At 40.8% G+C, this 24,177-nt stretch overlaps 1 protein-coding gene, 1 long non-coding RNA gene and 1 pseudogene across 3 annotated transcripts in view; 1 reads left to right on the top strand and 2 right to left on the bottom strand.

Annotated features, from left to right (window-relative positions):
- LOC102982077 (uncharacterized) overlaps window positions 1–5,796 on the bottom strand; it is a 69,749-nt gene extending 63,953 nt beyond the window's left edge. The window contains exon 1 of the long non-coding RNA XR_003681079.2: window positions 5,714–5,796. This is a non-coding gene — a long non-coding RNA (uncharacterized lncRNA). The remainder of the gene's footprint in view (window positions 1–5,713) is intronic.
- Window positions 5,797–10,023: 4,227 nt separating this feature from the next.
- Window positions 10,024–24,177, bottom strand: part of MFAP3 (microfibril associated protein 3) — a 19,310-nt gene continuing 5,156 nt past the window's right edge. The window contains exons 1-3 of one of the 2 annotated variants that reach the window (XM_007119349.4): window positions 21,746–21,830; window positions 18,695–19,158; window positions 10,024–15,438 (exon numbers count right to left, since the gene is read on the bottom strand). In XM_007119349.4, the coding sequence (XP_007119411.1) occupies window positions 14,645–15,438; window positions 18,695–18,989 (1,089 nt within the window). In that variant the 5' untranslated portion in view covers window positions 18,990–19,158; window positions 21,746–21,830 and the 3' untranslated portion in view covers window positions 10,024–14,644. Of the gene's footprint in view, window positions 15,439–18,694; window positions 19,159–21,745; window positions 21,831–24,177 lie in introns of those variants that run through there. The other variant, XM_007119348.4, reaches the window with a different exon arrangement.
- Window positions 21,496–22,239, top strand: LOC102982257 (60S ribosomal protein L7-like; annotated as a pseudogene).

The following is a 24,177-nucleotide window of genomic DNA, read 5'->3' as shown; positions in this document are numbered from 1 at the left end:
ACTGCTCAACTGTCACAAACGGCTGACCAGGCAAGTAGCGTGAGGATTGAGAACTGACCTCCGGGTTTAGCAGCACTGAGGTCACAGGGGACCACACTGACTGAGAACAGTGTCAGTGGAGGGGTTGGGAGAAGGGCAGAGGCCTGTTTGTGGAATGGGAGGAGAGGAATTGGAGACACAGGACAAACAATTCTTTTATGAAATTTTGCTGTAAAGGGAAGGTGTTGGAGGAAGGTACAGTCTAGAAACGTCTTTTTTTTAAAATATGAGAGAAGTAACAACATGTTTCTATCTTTGTTGGGAAAGCTCTTCCAGCTCAGGGAAAGATTAGTAGATATTTTAATAGCAACAAACATACATTAAGCACATTCTTATGCTCCTGGCACTGTTTAATGTTGCACATGAATTATTCTCCTCACAACATAACATTTTCTCCTCACCACAATCCTATGAGACGTTTCTATTATTATCCCCAGTTTACAGCCAAGGAGTCTGAGCTCTGAGAAACGAACTAATGTTCCCAAAGACACACAGCCAGTAAGAGGGGAGAGCAGAGGTTCCATCCTGGAATTGCCTCCAGAGCTAGAGCCCTTGACCCCTGCTCTGCAAGGCCCAGCTGTTGGCCTTCCTGCATGTAGGCCACCCTTTTAAATCCCTGCATTTTGGGTGCTCAACTAGAAGAGAAGAAATGACTCAAAACGGTGCCAAAGAAACCAACAATTAATTAGAAGTAATCATGCCTACAGCGCTGTTATAAAGTCTCCCAGTTATAACTGGGAGGAAAGCTTTCATTATCGTTCCCTTTACACTGTCACCCCCAACACGATGTTGCTGTTTACTGCCTGGAATGTCCTGGGCGCACAAGCTGGCCTTGCTCGTCCTGTTGTACCTGTCTGCAAGGCACAGTCTCACAGGTTCCATTAAACACGTTTCCATCCTTTGTTGCCAGCCTTGATGCTCAGATGTACTCCCTACGTCTTCCTCATAGAGCACCCGTCTGCACTAGGCTGGGTGACCTCCCCAGCTCAGTGTCCGCTGGTGGACACTGCTGTAACAGTCCATACCCTTGGTAGAAGCAAAAGGAAATAGTATCTGTACTGGGTTGAACAGTGTCCCCCCACAAAGTTTATGTCTACTTGGAACCTTAGGAATGTGAGTTAATTTGGAAATAGAGTCTTTGAAGGTGTAACTAGTTGAGTTCATGCTGGATTAGGGTGAGCCCTACTCCACTGACTGTTGTCCTTATAAGAAGAGAAAACAGAGACACAGACCCTCAGGGAGAAGGCCATGTGATGACTGAGGCAGAGATTGTAGTGATGCAGCTACAAGCCCAGGAACACTAAGGATTGCTGGCAACACCAGAAGCTGGGAAGAAGCAAGGAGGGATTCTTCCATAGATCCTTCAGAGCGAGCATGGCCCTGATGACCTTGATTTCACACTTGAGTCTCCAGAACTGTGAGAGAATAAATTCCTGTTGTCTTAAGCCACCACATTTGTGGTAATTTGTCGTGGCAGCTTGAGAAAACTAATACAGTATCCATTGGTCAAAACTTGGCAGTACTCCTGTGAAGGATTATGTGGTGTCCCCATGTGCTATGCAATTAGTGCAGCACTGCATTGAGATCACCATTAAGAACGCATTAAGGAGCGGCACAGAATGATACATCTGGGAGGATGCTTGGAGACAATGTAGTTCAGCTAGCTTCTTTTAAAGATGTGGAAGATAAAGTCCAAGAAGGGCAAGAGGATTGTCCAAGGTCACATGGCTATTTAATTGCCGGGCCCATATCTGTTTGGTTTACATTGCATCCCCTGTAACCTAGAAGCCTGCCTTGTACCTAGCAGGTGATCAGTAAACATTTGTTGAATGAATGAATGAATGAATGAATGGAACTCAAATGCCTGATCATGTTCTCATGTTCTCAAGATCAAAATCAACACTACTTTGTTTAAATTGGCAATTCTTTTTCCCAAAATGCTAAGATTAATACCCACCAGCTATGAATTGATTTTTATTGTTGAAAATGTCAAGGCTTCTTGGAGATCCAGCCAGAGAAAATTTCTAAAATTGAAGCATAATGCCTCATAGGTTTTCCTTTACTACCTAAGAAGGACTTTCCTGTTCCATTGGACATTCATCTTCAATAAATGGCTGTTTCATAAAAATAGTGCCACCTAAATTTGCTAATATTATACCAACCCATTGACTCTAGTTATATTTAGCTTCGGGCCTTGGAGATAAATTCCTCACCGGTTGTTCACAAGCATAAAGGCAATATGACTAAGGGCCACATTTACAGGTAACTACAGTATGTCAGATATTCGGATATTCGTTAGGCACTCTGCTACATTTTCACCTGCCTTCACAGTAAAGATTGATAACATCTTTCAAGGTATTGATTGTACCTGTATTGTCCAATAAGGCAGCCACCAGCCTTGGAAGGAGCTCTTTTTGGAGGTCTGACGTTAGCAGAGACAGGCTGATGGCTTGGTGAACACACAGGCGGATGCTCTTCTGGGTTTTAAAACTTATAAGAACTTATCTTACAGATAAAGTTTCTTAAGTGTGCAAAGAAGTATGTCCAGAGATATTTTTAAGAAAACTGTTTGTGAGAGCAAAAGATTGGAAACATCTAAAAAGTCCAACAACAGGGGTTGGTTAAAGGGTACATACCATTAATAGGATGCCAGAAAGCCACTCAAAAGAATGAGGCAGATCTATAGGTATTCCTACGGAAAAATGTCCAAGACATAAGGTCTGAACAGTACAGTCCCATTTGTGCAAAATAAATACAATGATATAAAATACACAGAGAAAGGAAGGTGGGATGTTATTGTCTTATTTGTGTAAAATAAAGATAATTACGTAGAATATATATAGAAAGAGAGGAAGGGAGGGAAAACATTTCTGGAAGAATGTATAAAATACTGTTCATATATGGGGAGTATAACTAGGGATCAGGGGGCGGGAAGCGAAGAAAAGATTTTTTAACCTAAAACCTTTCTACACTTCATATTTTTAAACAATGTGCATATATTAAACTTATTTAAAGCCCAGGTGTTTAAAAATAATAAGAAAAATGGAGGGTGTATGACTTGCTATTAATACCCCTGGGGTCTACAAAGAGACCACAAGGAAGCCATGCAAGCTTATTTCTGCATGGATGCTCAGAAATTAAGGAAATGTTGGCTCTTAGCAGAATTTATACTGATACGTGCAAAAGCTCAGGTTAATAACATGCTCAGAATAGATAGGCTAGGGACAGTGTCACTGAACACATTCAAAACAGAGTTTGGCCAAGCTGTTAGAGGAAAGATATTCCAGAGCACAAATGTTGGACAGATGGTTGGTGAAAGATGCTTCCCAAAATGTTACTAAGTCTCAAAAGGATACAGAAAAATGAAATATGTGGAATGAGTTCTTAATTCATAAGGCGCCACTTTTTTCCTGAAGGAAACATTCATTTCCAAATTCTTTTTGCTGCTTTAGTGGGCTAATATGTGAGCCAGCAGATATTAAGCTGTAAAATTACAGAGTGATCCTAATATTTCCTGACTGCGTTGTCTGTGCCAGGCGTTTTAGCCCTCACGATCATCTGTGAGGTAGGGCATTCACAAATAGGTAAACCGATATTCAAAGAAGTAACCTGTCCAAGGTCACTTGGTGAGTAGGTGATGGAGCCCCCCTTTGAGCTTCCTGCCTGCTAAGCTATGTGCATCTCAGCATTCCAGGCAGAGTGGCTTGCACAGGCATCATCTTATTCTGCAGGAGAGGAAGCTAAGGTCCATGGGGGAAGAGACTTGCCGAAGGCCAGGGTCCATCCTGGTAGTGGCCAAGGCAGGCCTGGAACTCAGGCATCTGCTCCCAGTGCATGTTCATCCACTTAAACTTTTCCTTTAGCTCTTGGGTATACGGCGGGTATTTCAGATAATGTCGAACCGAGTTAAATCAGGCTCTTACATATACCGTATTGTAAGAGGCCTCCAATAATGAGGTTCCTTTCTGAAACCTACACTTTCCCAAACTTGAACATCTTCTTCTCGATTTTTGCACTGTCCCTATGGCCCTGAGCATCACCTGTCAATTCCATACTTTGTGGAAGGTTGATAACTGTGGCACCACTTATCTTAACTTCATTTAAACTAAAAATATGTGTGAAAGCATAGGTTTAGTCGTTATTTTCTTCTAACACATATTTTGAAGGGTAATGCTGATCGTGTTACTCCTCTCTTTAAAAGAAGCATTTAATTTGTTTTTAGAATGAAGTCTCAGATTCCCAGCCTGGGCTTATGGGAGGAGGGGTCTGCAATCTGGTTCCCTGACACTACAGCATCATCAGGAGACTTGCTGGTCTTAACTTCTCTGCTCAAATGCACCTTTGTCTCACCATTCACACCCTCTGAACATGCTTTTCCATCTGCCTGGAACTTTCTTCCCCTGAGCAATTTGTAGGAATCAGCTTAAAGGCCATTTCCTTGGGGAGGTGCTTCCCAAGCCCCAGGGTAGGCCTCTGAGATTCTTGTCACACTTGTACTTCTTTGGCCACTGTAATCTTTCCCAGCAGATTGTGGGCTCCAAGAGGGCGGAAATCACATTTCTCTTGTTTATCACTCTGGGCAGAGTTCTTAGTGGCCAGCCTGCAGGTACTGTGTGTCTTACTTGTTGATTAAATAAATGAGAGAAGAGGAAAAAAAAAAAACCTATGCAATATACATAAAAGATCTCAGGAAGTATAAAAGGTCTACACATCTGTGATTTCAGAGTTTATCACTATTTTATACCCAAGTATGTAATGTAAGCTTGTAATGATATTCCAAGTTACTGACAAAAGGCTCTGCTCAGTGTGCTGCCAGAGAAAGTAGCACTGAAATTCATTTGAAAACTATTTCCATTAAAACAGTCAAATAGAAAAAAATCTTCTTACAATGGGAACATTAACTATCTGAAAAAACAAAACACTTAGCAAAATACCTATTGATGCCAGAAAAACAAAGCATTACTCTAGTTTGAATTAACAAAAGCTGTATTTATGAATTTTTATATTACAAATGGGTACATTTCATTTTCCCCCATCTTACTCAGTCCCCAGGAGGTTCACGGGTAATAAAACAAATGAATTTCTTCTCCATTAGCCTGTCATCACCACTTTCAAATGGCTCCTTGACCATACACTCCAATATTTTTCTCATAATAAGTGGTAAAGGCTTCAGCCTTCTCGTTTATCTTAACCATGTCCTTTGTGTTCCAGAAAAGATCAGTAGTATATTACCTTCCATCTACATCAGGGAAGGAGGTAAATTGAGGCAAAGATGCTAAATGATTTCTTTAAGTTTACACAATTAACCAGTATTCACCCATCCATCTATATCAGTGATGCAACAAATATTTAGTGATTGCCAATTTAGAGGTGCCAAGCTCTCTTTAGTTGCTGATAATATAATAGGAAATAAAGTAATGTCCCTATTTTCATGTAGCTGATATTGTAGATGGGGGAAATAATATAATGAACAAGTAAACAAATAATAAATAACCAATATCTGATAGAGTGATAGACAGAATTTGTGTTCCCCCAAATTCATATGCTGAAATCTAATCCCCAGTGTTACAGTATTAGGGGGTGGGGGTCTTTGGGAGGTGATTAGGTCATGGGGGTGGGCCCTCATGAATGAGATTAGTGCCCTTATAAAAGAGACCCTGGAGAGCTCTCTCACCTTTTTCCACCACGTGAGGACACAGCAAGAAGACAGTCATCTGCAAGCCAGGATGCTGGTTCTCACCACACACCAAATCTGCTGGCACCTTGACTTCCCAGCCTCTTGAACTGTGAGAGAGAAATTTCTGTTTTTTGTTTTTTTTTTTTGAAATTTCTGTTTTTTAATCCACCCAGTCGATGGTATTCTGTTACAGTAGCCCCAGTGGACTAAGACAAATAGTGACAAACACTATGGTAAAATTAACAGTTATTATTAGAGTTACTTAGCCCTGACTCTAAGCCCAACCCTGGGGGCACCTACTGTTGTATGGTCAGGGAGGCCTCTCTGAAATGGTGACAGCTTAGCTGAGATCTGAATGCCAAGAAGAAACCAGTGAAGGGAACGTCTGGGGGAAGATACTCTAGGCAGAGGGAAGAACAAGACCAAAGGTTTTGAGGTGGGAGCAAGCTTGGTGTGTTTGAGGAACAGCAAGGAGGTCAGGGTGGCTGGGAGGTAGAGTGAGGTGGGTGGTGGGTGATGAGCATGGACACAGGAAGGAGCAGCTCATAGGGAGTCTTACAGGCTATGGTGGGGAGTATGAATTTTCTTCTAGAATTTTCTTCTAGTGACAGGAGACACTATAGAACATAAGCAGGAGATGACATGCTTTTGAAAGTTCACTCTGGTTGCACTGCTGAGAATGGATCACCTGGGGACAATAGTGGGGAACATCAAATAGTACAAGCAAGAGATGATGGTGTCTTGAAACAGGATGACATCAATGGAGGAAGAGAGTAGTGGATGGATTAGATATATGGTTTTTGAAGCAAAACAAGAGAACTTGCTATCTATTGGACATTGAGAGTAAGGTAAATTGAGTCCAGGATGAAACTGATTTTTGTCTTGAGCAATGAGTAGATGGTGGTGCCATTTACTGAGAGAAGATGGTGGAGGTAGAAACTGATGTATGCTTTTATTGTGAGGTTAGGGAATCAAAAATTCTGTTTCAGATATATTAATTTTGAGATGCCTTTTAGAGGTGCCTGGCCAAATGGTGATGGCAAGTAGGGAGGTGTTAGATCCACAGGTCTGGAAGACAGCTGGAAATATCAATTTGGAGTCACCAGTGTGAAGATGGTATTTAAAACTTTTTAATAGTTTTAAATTTAAAAGTCAGTGATGTCTCCAAGGAAGAGAGTGATGTTGGAAAAGGGGCAGCCACACCTCCCGAGCCCTCACCCCCAAGTCCCACATTAACCAATGTGGTCATATACTATAGCACAACAGTTTTGTCCCCCCTCCCATCCCATGAAACAAACATTTACTGTCTCTTCTATACAAAAGGTGTTACCCTAAGGAATAAGGGGCTACAAATACAGGTGACTAGTACATGATGCCATCTCTCAAGTTGCTCATAAACTTGTAAGGAAGGAGTAACTATAATATAAACGGTAGAATGTTAGTGTATTTCCAAGAGAGTGGAGGGGTCTTTAAAAGGTAAACTTGGGAAGATAGGCTGGGAGCAGATCATGGAGGGTCAAGAAATTGGATTTTTTTTTTTTTTTTTTTTTTTTTTTTACTGCTAAGACAGCAGGGCACCATTGAAGATTTCTGAGTTCCACGACCAGATTAACACCTTTCCTTCCCTGTCCAAGGCTTATTCATGCTCCTGGTCTGGCTCAAATCTCACCCCATCGACAAGGTATTGCCCACCCTCTGTTACCACTCACTTTTCATCTTTAACTCCTTAAGCTTTTATTATCTGGTGCTAATCCATTTAGCACTTGATGCCACACTGTCTCTTTCAGATGGTTTATTTGTAGGAACATCTTACTTTTTCAACAGGTCTATAAATTCCTTCTAGGCAGCATTCGATTATGTTTCTGTCTCTGGCTCAGGACAGAAACATAATAAGCCCTCAAGCAATGCCTGCTGCTCCTAGTCACTTCTTCTGGGGAGTCTTCTCTGACCTCTGATGAGATCGGATTCCTTTGTTCCAAGCTCTCAAAGAATCATTTTCTAGCACACTTCTCAGTTTTTAATTATCTACCCTACATGTGACTTTTTGAATAGGACCTGTCTTCCCATAGTCTGTCAGTTCCCAAAGAGCAGGGACCACCTCTGATTTTGCTCATGATAGTGTCCCTCGTTTAGGTGCAACAAACATCTGTTGAAAAATTGAATAGGCATAGCCTTAGGTGTTCAAAGGGTCAAGGGACTTGAGCAGAGTAGACTCAGGCATGGTCAAACTGCCTGTAGTTTCTGAAAGAGCAATGAAATTCACATGGCAAAACTACCCCTCAGAGGGAGTTCCTCCTGATAAACTTGCCTTCTGCTTAGGGATAAACTCTTTCCCAGGGGGTGGCTCTTCTATGGTAAGGAGGCCCCCTTGAAGGCTGATTTATCATCACTTAGGACACTTGATCCTTCTCACACAGCTAAGCAGGAGGCAAAGCAGAGTGTTTCCAACTGTCAGGAAGAAGCAGCACGCTGGCAGCAGCCACGATCATCCAGGCAGATGGAGCAACATATGTATATTTACATATATATTTCCTAATCAATAGGTTCCAGTGAAAACATGAAAACTCAAGGACATGACTGGAATTTAAGGGGCTCTGAAGGAGTTTGATTCCTTAAAGAAAATTGGGACAATCGAGTTTTGTTTTGTTTTTTTAGTTGATGATTTCAGGACAAAACGAATAGTACTACTGAATGATCAAACTTCCCTCCCTGAATTGGTAAATCTCCTCTTCCAAATTAGGCACTGCTAGCATTTCTTCTAAGAAACACATTTCTGGGGACAGCCAATAAGAGCTTTGAAATCTTTTAACCTTATTCCTGGCCCCTGCCTGCTTCTCTGACATTCTCCCCTCACAGCCACACAGGCTTATTTCTTCTCTTTCTGCAATAGGCCAACCTTGTTTTCCCCTAGGAACCTTGTTATTGCTTGCTCATAGCAGGTGGCCAGTACATATCTGATAATGAATAAATAGGTTAAGATAAGCCAATTATGCCCCAGCAGAATCCCATAACTTGTCTGTCTGCTGTTTGAGCCACGTGTATTGGAGACTATATAAGTGATGGCTTGAAGATTTAACCTAAGATTTAATGCTTCTGATTCTTGCTTTGTTCATGCGTGTGTGGACTGAAAAAAATGCACAACCTAAAAGTTGAGAATTATGTTTTATTCGGTGGACATACTGAGGACTTAAGCCTGGGAGGCGGCCTTTCATATAGTTCTGAGGGACTGTTCTGAACAGGTAAGGGAGTAGCCAGGATATACATGAATTTTTGCAACAAAAAACAGGTAGTCAGAACAGCAAAAGATTACTGTTAATTAAAGAAAAACCAGACATCTCAAGTTAATGAACTCAATACTTCTCTATGTATGGGAAGATGTTAAGAGCCTGGGCTCATCGAAACCATTCCTTTGATGTACACCTTAACTACCTAGGCTGGTATCCTGTTTTTCTCCATCCTGAATTCCCTCAAGGTGCGCAGTCAGGGTGGCTGTAGTGGCTGATGGCTTGATGGCTGCAACATCCTTTGTTTACTGATATGGTATGCAACATTCTTCGTCCATACATGGGAGTATCTTCAAGGAACATGGTTTGCAACTATATCCACCACACAACCACATTTTGCTCCTGTAATTCAAGTGGAGTTGACCTTGTTGCACATTACCAGTTGCCTACAACCTCCAATCTTCACTTTCTTAATAATAGAACACTTTGCTGCAATATGTCCAGTGAAAAAATATACAATTTCATCTTCCCAAGCTTTCTTACAGTTACTGCAGGTAGTCATGTAACCTAGTACTGGAAGCTGTATACTGGAAGTCAGGTGAGGCTTCTGGAAATCTATCGCCTTCTTGATAAAAAGGTACAGACTCAGCTGCTATGTCTTTTGCCCTTTGACTGTCTACCTGTCTCCCTACCTGGAATGTAGACATAATGCTGAAGGGGACGCAGCTGTCCTGTGTAGCAGGTGTCATCAGGGCTCTGCCCATAATCCCTTGACACTCACCATTGCTATATTCATCTCAGGCTTCCTCTTCTGCTGGCTACAGGATCATGCTTAGCCTGTGTGTATGTATGTGGCAGTCAGAAGTGCCAGAGAGTTAGTGACCCTGGAAGCAGCCCTCAATGACAGATGGAAGTTGGTGCATAAACATCTGTGCTCCTTGGCCTTCAGGTGGGACAACTTTGAGGCATGAGCTACAGACACTGAGGGCAGATAGAATGCCCTGAGGTCCCCAGAGGGACTGAACCCCAGCTGCCCACAGCAATAACCCACTCCTTAATGCACCCTGTATTGGCTTTCTTTTCCATCTCACTTCCCTACTCTCCTACCCTCCTGGGTCCACCTTCCAAATAAACTGCTTGCACATGAATTCTTGTCTCAGGGACTCCTGGGGGAACCCAATCTAAGACATCTTGCGACTATGCAGATGAAGGCCACATGCTAAGGGCAGAAAGGAATCTAGAAGTTCTCTGATGAAAAAGACTTGAATGGAGCCCCTGATGCCAAACTTGGGCCCCTGCATCAGCCTCAGACTGACTTTCTCTGGACTTCTTGTTATTTGAGAAAAATAAACCTCTTATTTGGGTAGGCCACCACAATCGGGTTTCCATGGCATGCAGCCAAATGCAGTTGTAACTGGGAGAGATCTGGAGGAAGTTTTAGTTGAGTCCAAATGCAACCAGTCATCAGCTGGACATGGCTGCTAACAAAGCTAACACCACGGCTACGTGATTACCAGCCCCTCACACTATATTGCACATTACAGCTTGCACAGTGTTTGCTTACATGTCACTATATTTAACCCTCACATTTTGTGAGGTAGGTGTTATCAACTCCACTTTACTTAAGTCCAGGGAGGCTGAGTTCCAATGTTACACGGCTAGTTGGTAGAGTCAGGATTCCAAGTCCAGTGATCTTTTGCCACAGGGAGACAGGGGTTGGTGTTCACTCTAAGGAGTCTGCGGCAATTAAGTAAAGAGCTGCACCTCTACTTGTTCTCTTTGTCTGTCTCCTGAGATCCTGTGCTTTTCCATGCCTGCTTTCACACCCATGGGACTGCAGACATTTGCTTCTACCGCTGCTATTCCTCCCAATGCCACACCTTATCACAAACTTTACAAACTGATCAGATTCCCTAAAACATGTGCTAAATCTTCCTATCTCTAGGCTTTGCTCAAGCTCTGCCTTTCCTAGGAATACTTTACCTGAGAAGTGGGAAACTGCTTATTTAGGCCTAGTGAGGATGATCTGGCACCTGCGTTCTCATGGCAAACTGTGGGCAGGACACCTATCTCAGTATGGCTTATAGCACCAAAAACATATAGATGCTTAGTAAATATTTGTAAAATTCAAACGGGTAGCCATAGTAGAAACCAAAGAGACTTTAAATTTTCTCCTGTTTAAAATCATTAACATCAAATTCCACGACACATAAAAATGAATGTATCTCTATAGAAGACTTGAGACAAATGAAATATACTCCATTGAACATTTAATACATTACATTCAAGTACAACTTTTTTTAAAAAAATGACAAAGTTATAATGTAAGTATTCATTAACATGGTAACCATTTAAACATCATCTGAACCATATTAAACAACTCATTTACTTTTATGAAACGTGTTGAGAGCCTAGGAGTTTATGCATAAGGCTTAGCACTTTTAACATTGCTGGCCTAGGTGACAAGACTGTGTTCTCTTAATGGTGATTCAGGAAATCTTATATACTTGTGTTACCGCAGCTGGTGTGCGGAGGCAAGGCTAGCACCCGTGACTGGCCTGGCCCTGGAAAACAAGCATTCACGCTCCCATGCTGCTCTGTGACACAGAATACAAAGTCTGATTTAGGGTGAAACTACATGCAGGGCGTGGAGAGGACTGTGCCAAGGGGTTCACTGTGGCTGGAGGACAAAAGGGAAGCTGGGTATTTCGACTTTAAAATACGTGGTAAGAGAGGTGAAGAAGCCGGGAGCCTTCTCACAACCATTCCAGGTCAGCAACTCCCAAGATATTTGTATCAAGGTAGTTGGTAGGAAATATAAATGCTCACTGGGCCAGACTCAAGAACTAAACTATCAGAACAGATGCGAATTTGAGGACAGGCTTATCAAACTGCCTATAAACTAGTTGTGGTATCAGCTCAAAAGATGGCTGTCTGTCTGATTTCAGCTGGTAAGGAATCTCTAAAAATGTTCACATGTCTATTTTTGGTAAATTTATTTCACAAAGCCACCATTTCATTTCATAAGGACAGTAAGGTTCATTAAATCACAATACAAGACAAAATTTGTAAATGAGATGACAGAACTATTTCAAATACAGTTTGTTGAGTAAAGGCATTTTCACTAACCACAAAATCTAGCAAGACAGAAGGATAATTACACTACCACTATTGTCAAAAGACTATTAGACTGGAGTTTAAGTTCAAAAGGTTAAGGATTTTACAAAAAGATAACATGAGTATAAATAATATATGAAGAGTATTTGATTAGCTACAGAAAATGTTAGTGAGTGTGGTTTTCTTCCTCTGAACTACTAGATTTAGAAAGTTAATACCAGCTCCACTTAAATTTTGACCTACTTTAATTCCTTATCAGTGGCACCTTAACCTGGAATACTCAAAGTAATTCAGTTACTTTGGCCACCAAATTAAGTCACCATTACATTTCCAAAGTGATTTATCTAGGATACACTGGAGTAGCCTATACTTGTTATATAGTATTGTGCAAACTTATTTTTTTCCCAATATTTCTTGTATTTTTCCAAAGCCCTGTTTCTCAGGACTTTGATCGTTAAATATGTCTACATTAAGGTCCCAAACACCCATGTCTGTTATGAGAACATGTGGGGTAAATCCATTCTCTTTAATGTGACAAGCTACATTCTAAAAATGACCCCAAACCTGCTATATTGGGACAGGTTGCAAGGTGCTATCTAAAGATCTGAGGGACATTCAGGGGACAGACCTCAGACAAGGGATTTTAAAATTTTTTACATTTTCAAGAGAAACATTCTGGGAAGGGAAAAAGTGTTCTATAATCTAGGGCATGTTCAAGAGCCCTTGCTCTCATAGCCAAATGTATGAAAACAGTGTTCTTTAAAGAAATACAGGTCTATGAGCCAAGACAAGCTTTGGCTAAATGACGGGTAACTTTTGTTTGGCTCTGGAGGTTTCCATGGAAACAGCCTGAGAGACAGAAAAAGCAGCGTTATCATTATCTGTAATGCCATCTGATAAAACTGCACGATTCATTCATGCTATCCAGAGCAGATGTATTACTTCTGATAAGCCTTCACAAAGGAGAAAGGAGTTCTATCTGGTCACACTTGGAATTTCCTGCCTTCCTCCATTTGAAACCTTAAATTAAAATCCTGATAAAAACCTCCCCCGAACATTTCCCTCAGGAACCTCTGTTCAAGTAATGCTTCAGTAATCAGAAGCCAAATGAAGAAACGTGAAGCACATGGAGCTCCACTGCCAAGTTCTTAAAATTATATGACGCCAAGCTTACTGTAGCTGAAGAAATTATTCTGAAGAGTATGTACAATTCCATTATATCAGATCTCAGCCAGGCAAGAAATACTGTCCTAAGCGTTTATTATACACAGTTGAATCAGGTGGCATCCCTCATAATTTTTCTCCCTCTTTATGTCTAGATCATCTGTGTGTATATATATCCATCCGTATTAGTATCTATATATTTAATATAGTAACACACACCACACACCATTATCGAATCTTATTTCAGGTTAGTGCTTCTCGGAAAGGCCACAAAAGCAGCCCTAGCTCAAAATTCTACACCTGAAGTACACAAAAATAAAAACCTCAACAATAAAATATAAACAAGACGAACAAGATAAGGAGGCATGCAACCTTTAGCACCGTATTTAAGACCACAGAGGGCAAGAGTGTTGACAGAGGTCTAAAGAGGAATTCAGCTGTAGGTTTTCTCCTGGAATGGGATCCCAAACACAGAACCATCTCATAGAGTCCAGTACTTTTAAACAGGGAAAGCCTGAGAAATTCTATGAACAGAAACGTCAAAATCCATTAATTTACCAGACACAGAAGATTTGACATTGTTTCTTATTCTAAAAACAATGAAGACATTATTCTTTAGGAACGAACTGTTCACTTTTGGAGAACAGTTGGGAAATCACTGCTGGCTCAATGAGCTAAATGATGCCTCAGTAAGTTAAAAAGACATGATACACCCCCACAACTTCCAATTTACTCATGGAAAGTAGCTTACTAATGAGCCGTTAGCTCCCTGGTATCTGTACAATGATATAGACATGGGCTACACTGGAGTCATTCAACCTAGCATATACAACTGTATGCTCCACCAGCAAGACATCTGAAAAACACCCACACCTCTATGCATAGCATTGGTGTGGGAATCCAAATCACAGAAAAAAGTTTCAGCTTGGTCCTTTCCATAAAAAGGGACTCAAAAGTCTAGGGAAGCATTTATTCAGAAATGGGCTGAAGATTCTTTTGGTTTAAAGGTGGCAGGCAAGAAGTTAGAGGGCCAGAAATGACTTTAGATATCAACCAGTGCAAATCCCTCATCTTGTTAGTGGGAAAACTGAGGCCTAAAGATAAGTGTCGGCCCTCACAATGGAAGAACCGTGACCAGAAGAGAAGCCATGTAATTCTGGGTGTGGTACTTTCCCCATTATGCTGATGTCTCAGGCTCCTTTAAATCTCAACATGTGTCATTTAATCAAGCTCACAGTAAATGACTGAGAAAGATCAGATAGGGAAAACACTGAATTTTTAGAAAGATTTTGGTAACAATTCATGTTCTGATGTGCTTAATATTAGCAAGGGTAAAGTCCTACTTATCTTTTGGTAAAAATGTTATTTCCTGCATGAAACAGGTTCCTTTTCTGAGAGCCATTTTTGTAGGTACTGGGGTAGCTCACAGCTGGCAGCTTTCATATGCCCCATCTTTGTAGTTAGAGTTCAATTCAGCAGATCCTGTATCATCAGGTGGGCTGAAATGACTGCTGTCTTGAGAATCTGTATCAATACTTTTGGTCTCTGACTGAAGGTGGACAGAAACCTGAACTGCTATCTCCTGGCCTTGTTCACTCAGGGAACCATCATCCGAATCTCCTCCTGGTGAATTACTCCGGCCCATCTCTGGGTTAATGACAAAGATGCCATCTTGACCATTCAAGGCAGGTCTCTCTTTAATTCTTTCTCCCATGTCATCAGGGTCATCCACTCGCACAGCCTCAAACATCTCCTCTACAAAGGCCCGACAGTTTAGAATAAGGGGTGGCAGAGGGACGCTTCTTGCCAGTTCTTCAATATAACGAGCAAACTCCATGGTTTTAAACTGTGTGACTTTGGCGAGCTCCAGAGTCTTGGCTGAGGTGATGATGGGGATGCGCTTTGCGATCTCAAAGGCCTTCTGAAGTTTCTCTGCCCCTTCAGTTCGGAAGAATTCATTGATGGCTTTCTCAGTTTTACGAAGATGGCTGCTCATCATGCACAGCCGTGTGACATTCAAGATGAGAGTGATTGTAAAGGCAATCAGGCAAACAACCATGTAGTAGACACTCATGTCTCCCGAGGTGAAGATAACACGCAGGGTGACCGAGTAGGAGGCACGGATCGGAGAGGTGATAAAACATGTATAAAGCCCACGGTCAGCAAAGGCTACGTTGGTGATATTCAGGAAGTTATCAGAAACCAACCATTTTCCACCTGATAACCCAATAGAAATAAAAAATTACAGCAAAAAGAAGGCTATTACTAAATACGCCAACTGCCTTATCAATATTCCACCTCTTCATGAGAGTACTTTAAATCAATTCTTCTATTAGGTTCTGCTATTTCCTTAAAAGATGTAAGAAAGGGCAGACTTTTTATGTTCAGAGTCAGAATTTAAACAGCCTGGAACTTAAAAAAGGGAATCAAGATCTTCCTGACACTAATGATTATCATAACTACCTTTTCACTGCTACATGTAAGAAGCCTTTCAGGGAGACAGGTGTGTCGACATAATGCTAAATGACTAAACTTCAAAAGAAATATTTATGTGTGTGTGTGTGTCTATATCACAGTCTCTACCTAGACTTTCTCATAAACTAGAAGGATGTGCCTCGGAAATATAAAACAATGGCTATTTATAATGGATTACGAGTAATTTTTACTTCCTTTTAAACTGTTTACTTTCAATAATGAACTTATTTATTTAAGACGAAAACTATTTTTAAAAAACCCTACCAATTTAATGCATTTGTTCAATTACGAACTGGCTAATCTGGCATGCCTTGCACATGTTAATTTGTCTTGTTAGGAAAGGTTGGTTGATGATAATATCTTGTTTCTCTGACAAGAGTAAATGAAGCACAAGCCAAAAGATATGTTTCACAAGCGAGGCTAAGTGACCAGCTTGGGAGAGAGAAAAAAGTTGCCCTTAAGATGCCTAGGCTTGTTTTAAACCTAAAACATGCTGCCTCTCTTCCATACATCAAGGTATCTTCATTCAGGGAACACGTATACAAAAGCGCAAGAGTATGAAAAACAAAGCACACTGACCACCCACCATGATTCAACATCCTTTAATAACTTGGAAAAAAAAAACAACTTGGCTCTGCCTGCACAATTCTCACCTTTGTGGTAAGTTCTCAGTGTACCCTGTGCTTTAACTAAAGCCTTTCAACGATGGGATAGATGGGCTAATGTGCGGTATAGGTATGAGTCCCAATGCCTAGAGGTGGTGTCCCAGAGGAGGCTGGGTGACTGCTTGCTAAGCACCATTTCAATGTCTAATCTTCCAGATTTCTTTCATCCCTGAGATTCTAGGGTTCGGGATTATTTGGGAGGCACATCAATTAGTAAGTACTGTGGATTGCGCCCATTCTTATCATCATCAAAACTTATCTAAATTCTATAGTTATATTTTTACTAAAGTAAAAAGAGGAAAACATGTAGTTATGAATATAGTCATTATTTTATAAACTTCTGTTCTATAAACTTGGAGCTATGAAAAGGATACCCTGTGAATCCACGGTATGATGAACTACATAGACTCCACTCATCAACCATTATAACCACAATCTAAACTCTCTACCTCACTTGCTGATAATAGCTCAAGATTTATGAACCTTATATTAGACTAATATGTTATTTAAACTCTTCTCACTTGAGATTCATATAATTTAAAATAATTGTCCAGAGCTGCTGCTGAAAGCATCAATGACAGATGTTAGTGGTTTTCAAAGTAAGGGCAAAATAGGAAAATAAAACTGCCATTCCACTTGGCTGGTCTCATCCTAACCTAAGCTTTGTCTGTACAGTCAGTCTGTAATAACCACATTGATTAATTCACATCTTAGATGGGTTTGTTAGGACCCTAGAGCCAAACGAGATAAGAGTTTAGTTCAGTGGATCCAAACAGGGAACCCCAAATCATGTTCAAAATACATGTTCTGGGCACCACTCTAGAGATTCTGATTTATAGGTCTATATTCTTTTTTTTTTTTTTTTTTTTTTTTTGCGTTACGCGGGCCTCTCACTGTTGTGGCCTCTCCCGTTGAGGGGCACAGGCTCCGGACCCGCAGGCTCAGAGGCCGTGGCTCACGGGCCCAGCCGCTCCGCGGCATGTGGGATCCTCCCGGACCGGGGCACGAACCCGTGTCCCCTGCATCAGCAGGCGGACTCTCAACCACCGCGCCACCAGGGAAGCCCCCAATAGATCTATATTCTTAAGAAGCTCTGTTCTTTCTAACATTCAAACTCTTCAATCCCTTGGTGGCCAGTTACTCAGTTTGTAGAAGGTTAAAATGTTTAGCGTATACTTTAGAAGGAAGCACCATCTGTTTCCTTTTCAGTTTTCCACTCTAATATGAATAGCCAAATATCCTTATATTCCAAGAGATTAGACTATCTTTCTAGCAAAAAATATAAAGGGGCCTTTTCCGAAAAGTGTAGCTTGTGAGGATCCCAGAATTTAATCTTTATCCCATTGATATTTCATGGAGATTTCTTCCTAAGGTGTTTTAACACAAGTAGTCTTCAAAAAAAAAAAATCTTTCTAACAGAACACTAATTAAAGGAAATAGTATTCTGATTAAGATGTGTTTACGGGTTCATAAACAGCATAATAAAAACCTGTCAAAAAGCAGACCTTGGTCACATTATTATGATGTTTGTGTGATTTTTTAAGACTGACAGACAAAAAAATACAAGGGAAACTCTCCTGTTTTCAAGTAAATTAAGGTATAGAATAGAAAGGGCTTATAGAATTCCTCCTCGGTGCCCTTCCGATTCTGAGGGACTTAAAGTTTTATGCACAGATGTTTATAACTATTTTAAAAAATATCCTAGATTTCCTCCAACATTTTTAGTAACTCATTTCTGAGCAAAAAATTTTTATTTATGATTCTAAGTCTAACCCAAATCCTTCTTGCTGTATTCACACAGGGCCAGCACACTGTACTACTCACATTACAGTCTAGGTGAATGGTGCCCCTGGAGTTGTGCAGCGCGTAGCCTGCACAGCTGTATGCAGCAACCCTGATGGAGTCTACCTTGAACGAAGAAGGAAACCAGCTCACCAAGAGGAGAGAAAATAGCTCACCATCATTATGTGAACACCTTTTAAATTTATAACTATTCTCTATTTTTTTCTGGTTAAGTAATTACCATTATTTTGCTTTTTCTGATAGGTATAATACTCCAGGCCTTCCAAAGTTTTAACTATTTACCGTAGTACCTCATCTTAGAGATTTCTTGTTGAATATGCCTTAAAACCAAGAAGAAAGAAGTAATAGGAGAGGGAGGGAGACGCAAGAGGGAGGAGATATGGGAACATATGTATATGTATAACTGATTCACTTTGTTGTAAAGCAGAAACTAACACACCATTGTAAAGCAATTATACTCCAATAAAGATGTTAAAAAAAAAAGAATAGGAAATGAGTAACCTTGATTAATTATACTCTGGCATAGTTACCTCTGCCTCTGTTATCCAGCTGCTGTCCTTTTGAGTTGTACCAATAGACACCTTCATAGTGGTCGACTGTGAGAAGACACTCAATTGAAACACTAGTTCCCTCTCTGGCTATGATGACATCATCACCTGAGTGGGAATCTGCTGAGAGTTCAAAACTTGGGAGAAATGATGCATTGGAAGAACTATGATTTGCTCCCAGCGGGGTCATTTGGTTGAAGCCTACATCTTCCAAAGCAAAAGCAGCTGGCACAGTAACACTCACCACTAAAGTGAATAAACAACAATGTGGCTTCATGGGAAAATGGGGGAAAATCTTGTTTAGAGTTGGAGAACTGAAAAGCTTCTATATTATGACAAGAGCACGGTGGGTCATTGATTGCTTGGTATTGCAGTTTTCAAAAAAGATGGTAGATCCAGGTATATTTTGAAGTCTTCAAGATTAAAAGAGATGAGTAGAGACCAACCTAAAAGAAAGCCAGATATAAAGTTTAACCAAGAAAGACTCATAATGGTGTGAAACTCTATGTCCTAAAAATAAACAGATGTGAAACTGATTAGAATAATTGGCATCAACATTAGGGAGTGAAATAGAGAGAACACCACCTAAAAAACCCAACAGAATCGGTAGAAAGAGCACTGAATTGGGAAACGGCAGACCTAGATTCTGGTACTAGCTTTGCTACTAACTAGCTGTAGGTCCTTGGCAAGTAGTTAGGCTTGTTCTCTCATGTGTCAAATGAGGGACTGGATGAGACAATCTCTAAGGGCCCTTCTAGTTCTGAAATGCTGTGATGCTATTTCACTCTGACAAACTCCAAGCAACAGGGAGCCAATGAAGGTTAAAATATTTAGCTTAATGATCTTTTATTCCAACCTGCACCATTACCAAATGCTGTTATATCAATAATTTAAATCAACTGGTACATTATAATCATAACCATGGAGCTCAAAATTTGAGTAATTCAAGTACACAGACATATAAGATATAAATAATACAGGGCTACCTGAAGTAGTTTTTTTGTTTTAACACTAGAAAGAAAACTGCACTACTACAGGTACATAAATAGTTACTGACTTCTGAGGCTACAGAACCTCCCTCTTGGGCAAGAAAGTTAGACAAAAGAATTTTCCTTTAATAATGTCTTCAAAATCAAGAAACAAAATTCAGTATATTTAAGTTTGTAAGAATACCAGATTTCTAGCTCAAAGTCTATAAAATTAGCTAAGGGAGGAACTGACACCTTAAATGTCTAGATGGTAGAAATACAGATGTAAACTACAGGGAAAGATTGTCAGACACATTTAAAAGAAGAGTAAAATATCATAAACAAAAGCAAAATGATATCCCAGTCTAAGAATCTATGTGATTATGATGAACTTCCTGGTAATTTGATTCCTCTTTTAAAATCAGACTCTTTTAAAAAAAACTTTATTTTATTTATTTATTTTTGGCTGCTTTGGGTCTTCGTTGCTGCATGCGGGCTTTCTCTAGTTGCGGCGAGCGGGGGCTACTCTCCGTTGCGGTGCGCGGACTTCAGTAGTTGTGGCACGTGGACTCAGTAGTTGTGTCTCATGGGCTCCAGAGCGCAGGCTCAGTAGTTGTGGTGCACGGGCTTAGTTGCTCTGCGGCATGAGGGATCTTCCCAGACCAGAGCTTGAACCTGTGTCCCCTGTGTTGGCAGGCGGATTCTTAACCACTGTGCCACCAGGGAAGCCCCTAAAATCACTGACTCTTAAAGAAATATTTCAAATTCTATTTCTGTAAAATATGGGATGAAACACCTAGCTTTATTTCTTATAAGGGCCCAAAATAATTAGTTTCGGAAATGACATTTAATCCCCTGTATACTCACGTGAAAGCTGCTTGATCATACAACATAAAAATAAAGTGATCATTGTATTTTGCCATTAAACTACTCAAAGTCTAAATTACATTAAGTTGTAAATATCATTTAATCTTCATTAGACCTTGAAAGGATGGTTGGATGATGACAATAATTTTCTCTTTCAAGTTTAAGTATGGACTATTTAGAGTAAAACAAAGAACTTCAGAGTTTGCTATACATAAATAGATAAACACATGTGCTTGTTTCTATTTCTTTCCAAAACCCCACTAAAATGACACTAAAGAAAACAAAGCACTTAGGCATTGGAGAGGATTATAGAAGTGATCTGATCTACCTCTTCACTGTGACTTGCTCTTTAAGAGTATACTATAAGTTAGCAGGAGAATCCTGGTCTCTATTAGGAGGGAGTGGAGGGTGGAAACAATGGAAATAACATTTATTAAATGACTGAAGTAAGCCAGGCACTGTGCTAGGGCTTGATATATGTAAGCTCCCAACTTTTTCACTACAATTGGCAGATGTGATTTTGTCCTTTATTCTAGACTTGTGGTTCTCAACAGTGACAGGAAATGAGTGTGCTGAAAAAGTGCTCCAAGTTTTCCCCAGGACTTCCATAACGAGTACCTATGGCTTCATCCAAGTTGGCATTTCCCAAATTTCATTCATTCCTTCTACTGTTAAGATGGTTTTTTTTTTGCTATATCCATGAACGAAATTATTATTATTTATGCTTTTCTTTAAAAAACTCATTTTTCTTTCATACATTTATGTTAAAAGGAAAGTCTGTATCACATCTGTAGATAAAAGTAACTGTACACATAAGCACAATGCAAACAAAGTCATGTTATTAACTTCTAGAGATACTGCCATCTGTTAAAGGCTCTGAGCTGGAGGCCTGCTCTTTTTGTGGAGAAAACAAAAACAAAACAAAACAGCTCTTTCCTGGCTGGAACCATGGAGAGTGCAGAAGAGAAGAAAAAGAAGGTTCCTGCTGTGCCAGAAACCCTTAAGAAAAAGTGAAAGAATTTCGCAGAGCTTAAGATCAAGTGCCTGAGGAAGAAATTTGCTCAAAAGATGCTTTGAAAGGCAAGGAGGAAGCTTATCTATGAAAAAGCTAAGCGCTATCACAGGGAATACCAGCAGATGTACAGAACTGAAATTCGAATGGCTGGGATGGCAAGAAAAGCTGGCAACTTCCATGTACCTGCGGAACCCAAATTGGCATGTCATCAGGATCAGAGGTATCAATGGTGTGAGTCCAAAGGTTCGAAAGGTGTTGCAGCTTCTTTGCCTCCGTCAGATTTTCAATGGCACCTTTGTGAAGCACGACAAGGCTTCAATTAACATGCTGAGAATTGTGGAACCATACATAGCATGGGGTTACCCAAACCTGAAGTCATAAATGAACTGATCTACAAGCGTGGTTATGGCAAAATCAACAAGAAGCGAACTGCCCTAACGGATAACGTGTTGATTGCTCAATCTCTTGGCAAATACGGTATTATCTGCATGGAGGATCTGATTCATGAGATCTATACTGTTGGAAAACGTTTCAAAGAAGCAAACAACTTCCTGTGGCCCTTCAAATTGTCTTCTCCACGAGGTGGAATGAAGAAAAAGACCACCCATTTTGTAGAAGGTGGAGATGCTGGCAACAGGGAAGACCAGATCAACAGGCTTATTAGAAGGATGAACTAAGGTATCTACCACGATTATTTCTGTAATCTGGTCAGTTAATAAACAGTGACTGCTTTCAAACTGAAAAAAACAAAACAAAACAAACCTCCCAGAACTCCACTTTATTCTAATACCACCTCATTTCTTATTCTGCCATTCCTTTGCTCCCCACCGCTTCCTACTACAGAGCTCAGAACGTACTATTTTAGACCAGGGGTATACATTTTAATCTATTCAACTGTGTCTACTGAGTACCTACTTTGTGCCAACCTACTCTACCACAGACACTGTCTCTGCCTTCATGGAGCTCAGTTGGGTAGAGGACATAGACACTAAGTACATACAAAATACACTAAAATGCTACCCAAGGGAAAGTACAGGATGCTACAGGAGCACCCAACATGGAGAGCTAACCATGTCACAGAAAGCCTCCCTGAGAAAGTAAGGTGTGCAATAGGACCTGACGATAAATGGGAATCGAGAATGCAAGAGAGCCATCTAGGTAAAGGGACAGGGGGCAGGGAAAAAGCAGAGGGGTCACTGGTTAGAAGGTGTTCAGGAAAAAGAGCTACAAGTTGTGCCCAGAGAGTAATGGGTCTGATTCCTGATTCTGGAGGGGAGCAGTTTCGACCAACAGCAAAACTGGAGGTAGACTTTGGGAACTGGAGTGGCAGGTTGAAGTGAGTGAAAGAGATAATTGTCCAAGGTGAAGCAGTCAAAGAACTGAGAGGCTCAAAAGTGGGGTACATCACGTATGGGGGTGCTGATGTCCCCCCAGGATCAAGGCAGCTAAGGTAGAAGACAATGGAAATAGAAGAAATGGACTCACTCTCCCTGCTCTGAGATGCAGGAGCTTCATGGGAATGAACAGCCTCCACGTGACAGGGCTGTGGGGCAATAGTGCCCTGGCAGTGTTACTGCTGTATGGAATCCCTTCTTCATGCAGCTTCCCTGAGCCTCCTCTCAAGGCCTGGCTCTTCCTCCCACATGGATCCAGAGTGTACCTGGATGCAGGATGGCTATTCCCTGACCCCTGTAGCCCTCACCATTACACTAGTCACCTGGCTCTGGTATATGCTGCTCTGTACTACCAGGCAGTCTACACCATCTCACCTATGAGCACTTTAAGCACAGGGACTGTATTTTTTTGATGCTATGTTTCGTAACTAGCACATGTTCAATAAATACTTACTGACAGAGAATAGTTTGAATATAATCAAGTATGTTATGGATCTCTGTAAATTGAAGAATGTTATACGACAGGGATCATAATTATTTAGGCCCACGTGCATTTACTAGCACTTGTTATATTCTCTGAGACAAAAAGAACCAATGTTGTAATCTCGAAAGATCCTAAAGGCATAATGCCTAAATGCATTCCTTGAACCAACCACTAACCCTCAAAGTCTTCATTTACCATCTAGTCCTAGGAGATAATGGTGGGAATAAAAGATTATGAAGTCCAGAATTTCCAAACCACACTGAATATCACAATCACCTAGAGGACTTGTTAAAAATATACATTACTGGGTTCCATCCCAGACCTACTGACCTGGTGAATAAGAACCTCTGGGTTTGGACCTTGGAATTCATGGTTTTTAATTAGCTCCCTGGGTGATTCTGAGGCAGAGGGTCCATGGACTAGCAACCACTAATATACTTCCTCATTTTCTCTACAACGGCCCTGCTCCAGACTGTCTGAACACTTCCAATACGAGAGAACTATTACTCAGATTACATTCTGGATTGTTTACCCTGGAACATCATACTTGCTGGCCTCTGATAAAGGCAGGGTAGCAGAGAAGTTCAGAGTACAGACTCTGGAACCAGGTTTCCTGGGCTCGAATCCTGGCTCTGACTCTAACCAGCGTTATGACTTTTGTTAATGATTTAATCTCTCTGTGCCTCAGTCCCTCCATCTTTTTTTTTTTTTTTTTTTTTTTGCAGTACGTGGGCCTC

Source organism: Physeter macrocephalus, chromosome 8 (genome assembly GCF_002837175.3).
Source record: "Physeter macrocephalus isolate SW-GA chromosome 8, ASM283717v5, whole genome shotgun sequence".
Classification (NCBI taxonomy): Eukaryota; Metazoa; Chordata; class Mammalia; order Artiodactyla; family Physeteridae; genus Physeter; species Physeter macrocephalus.
This window is presented reverse-complemented; position numbering and strand designations above follow the sequence as displayed.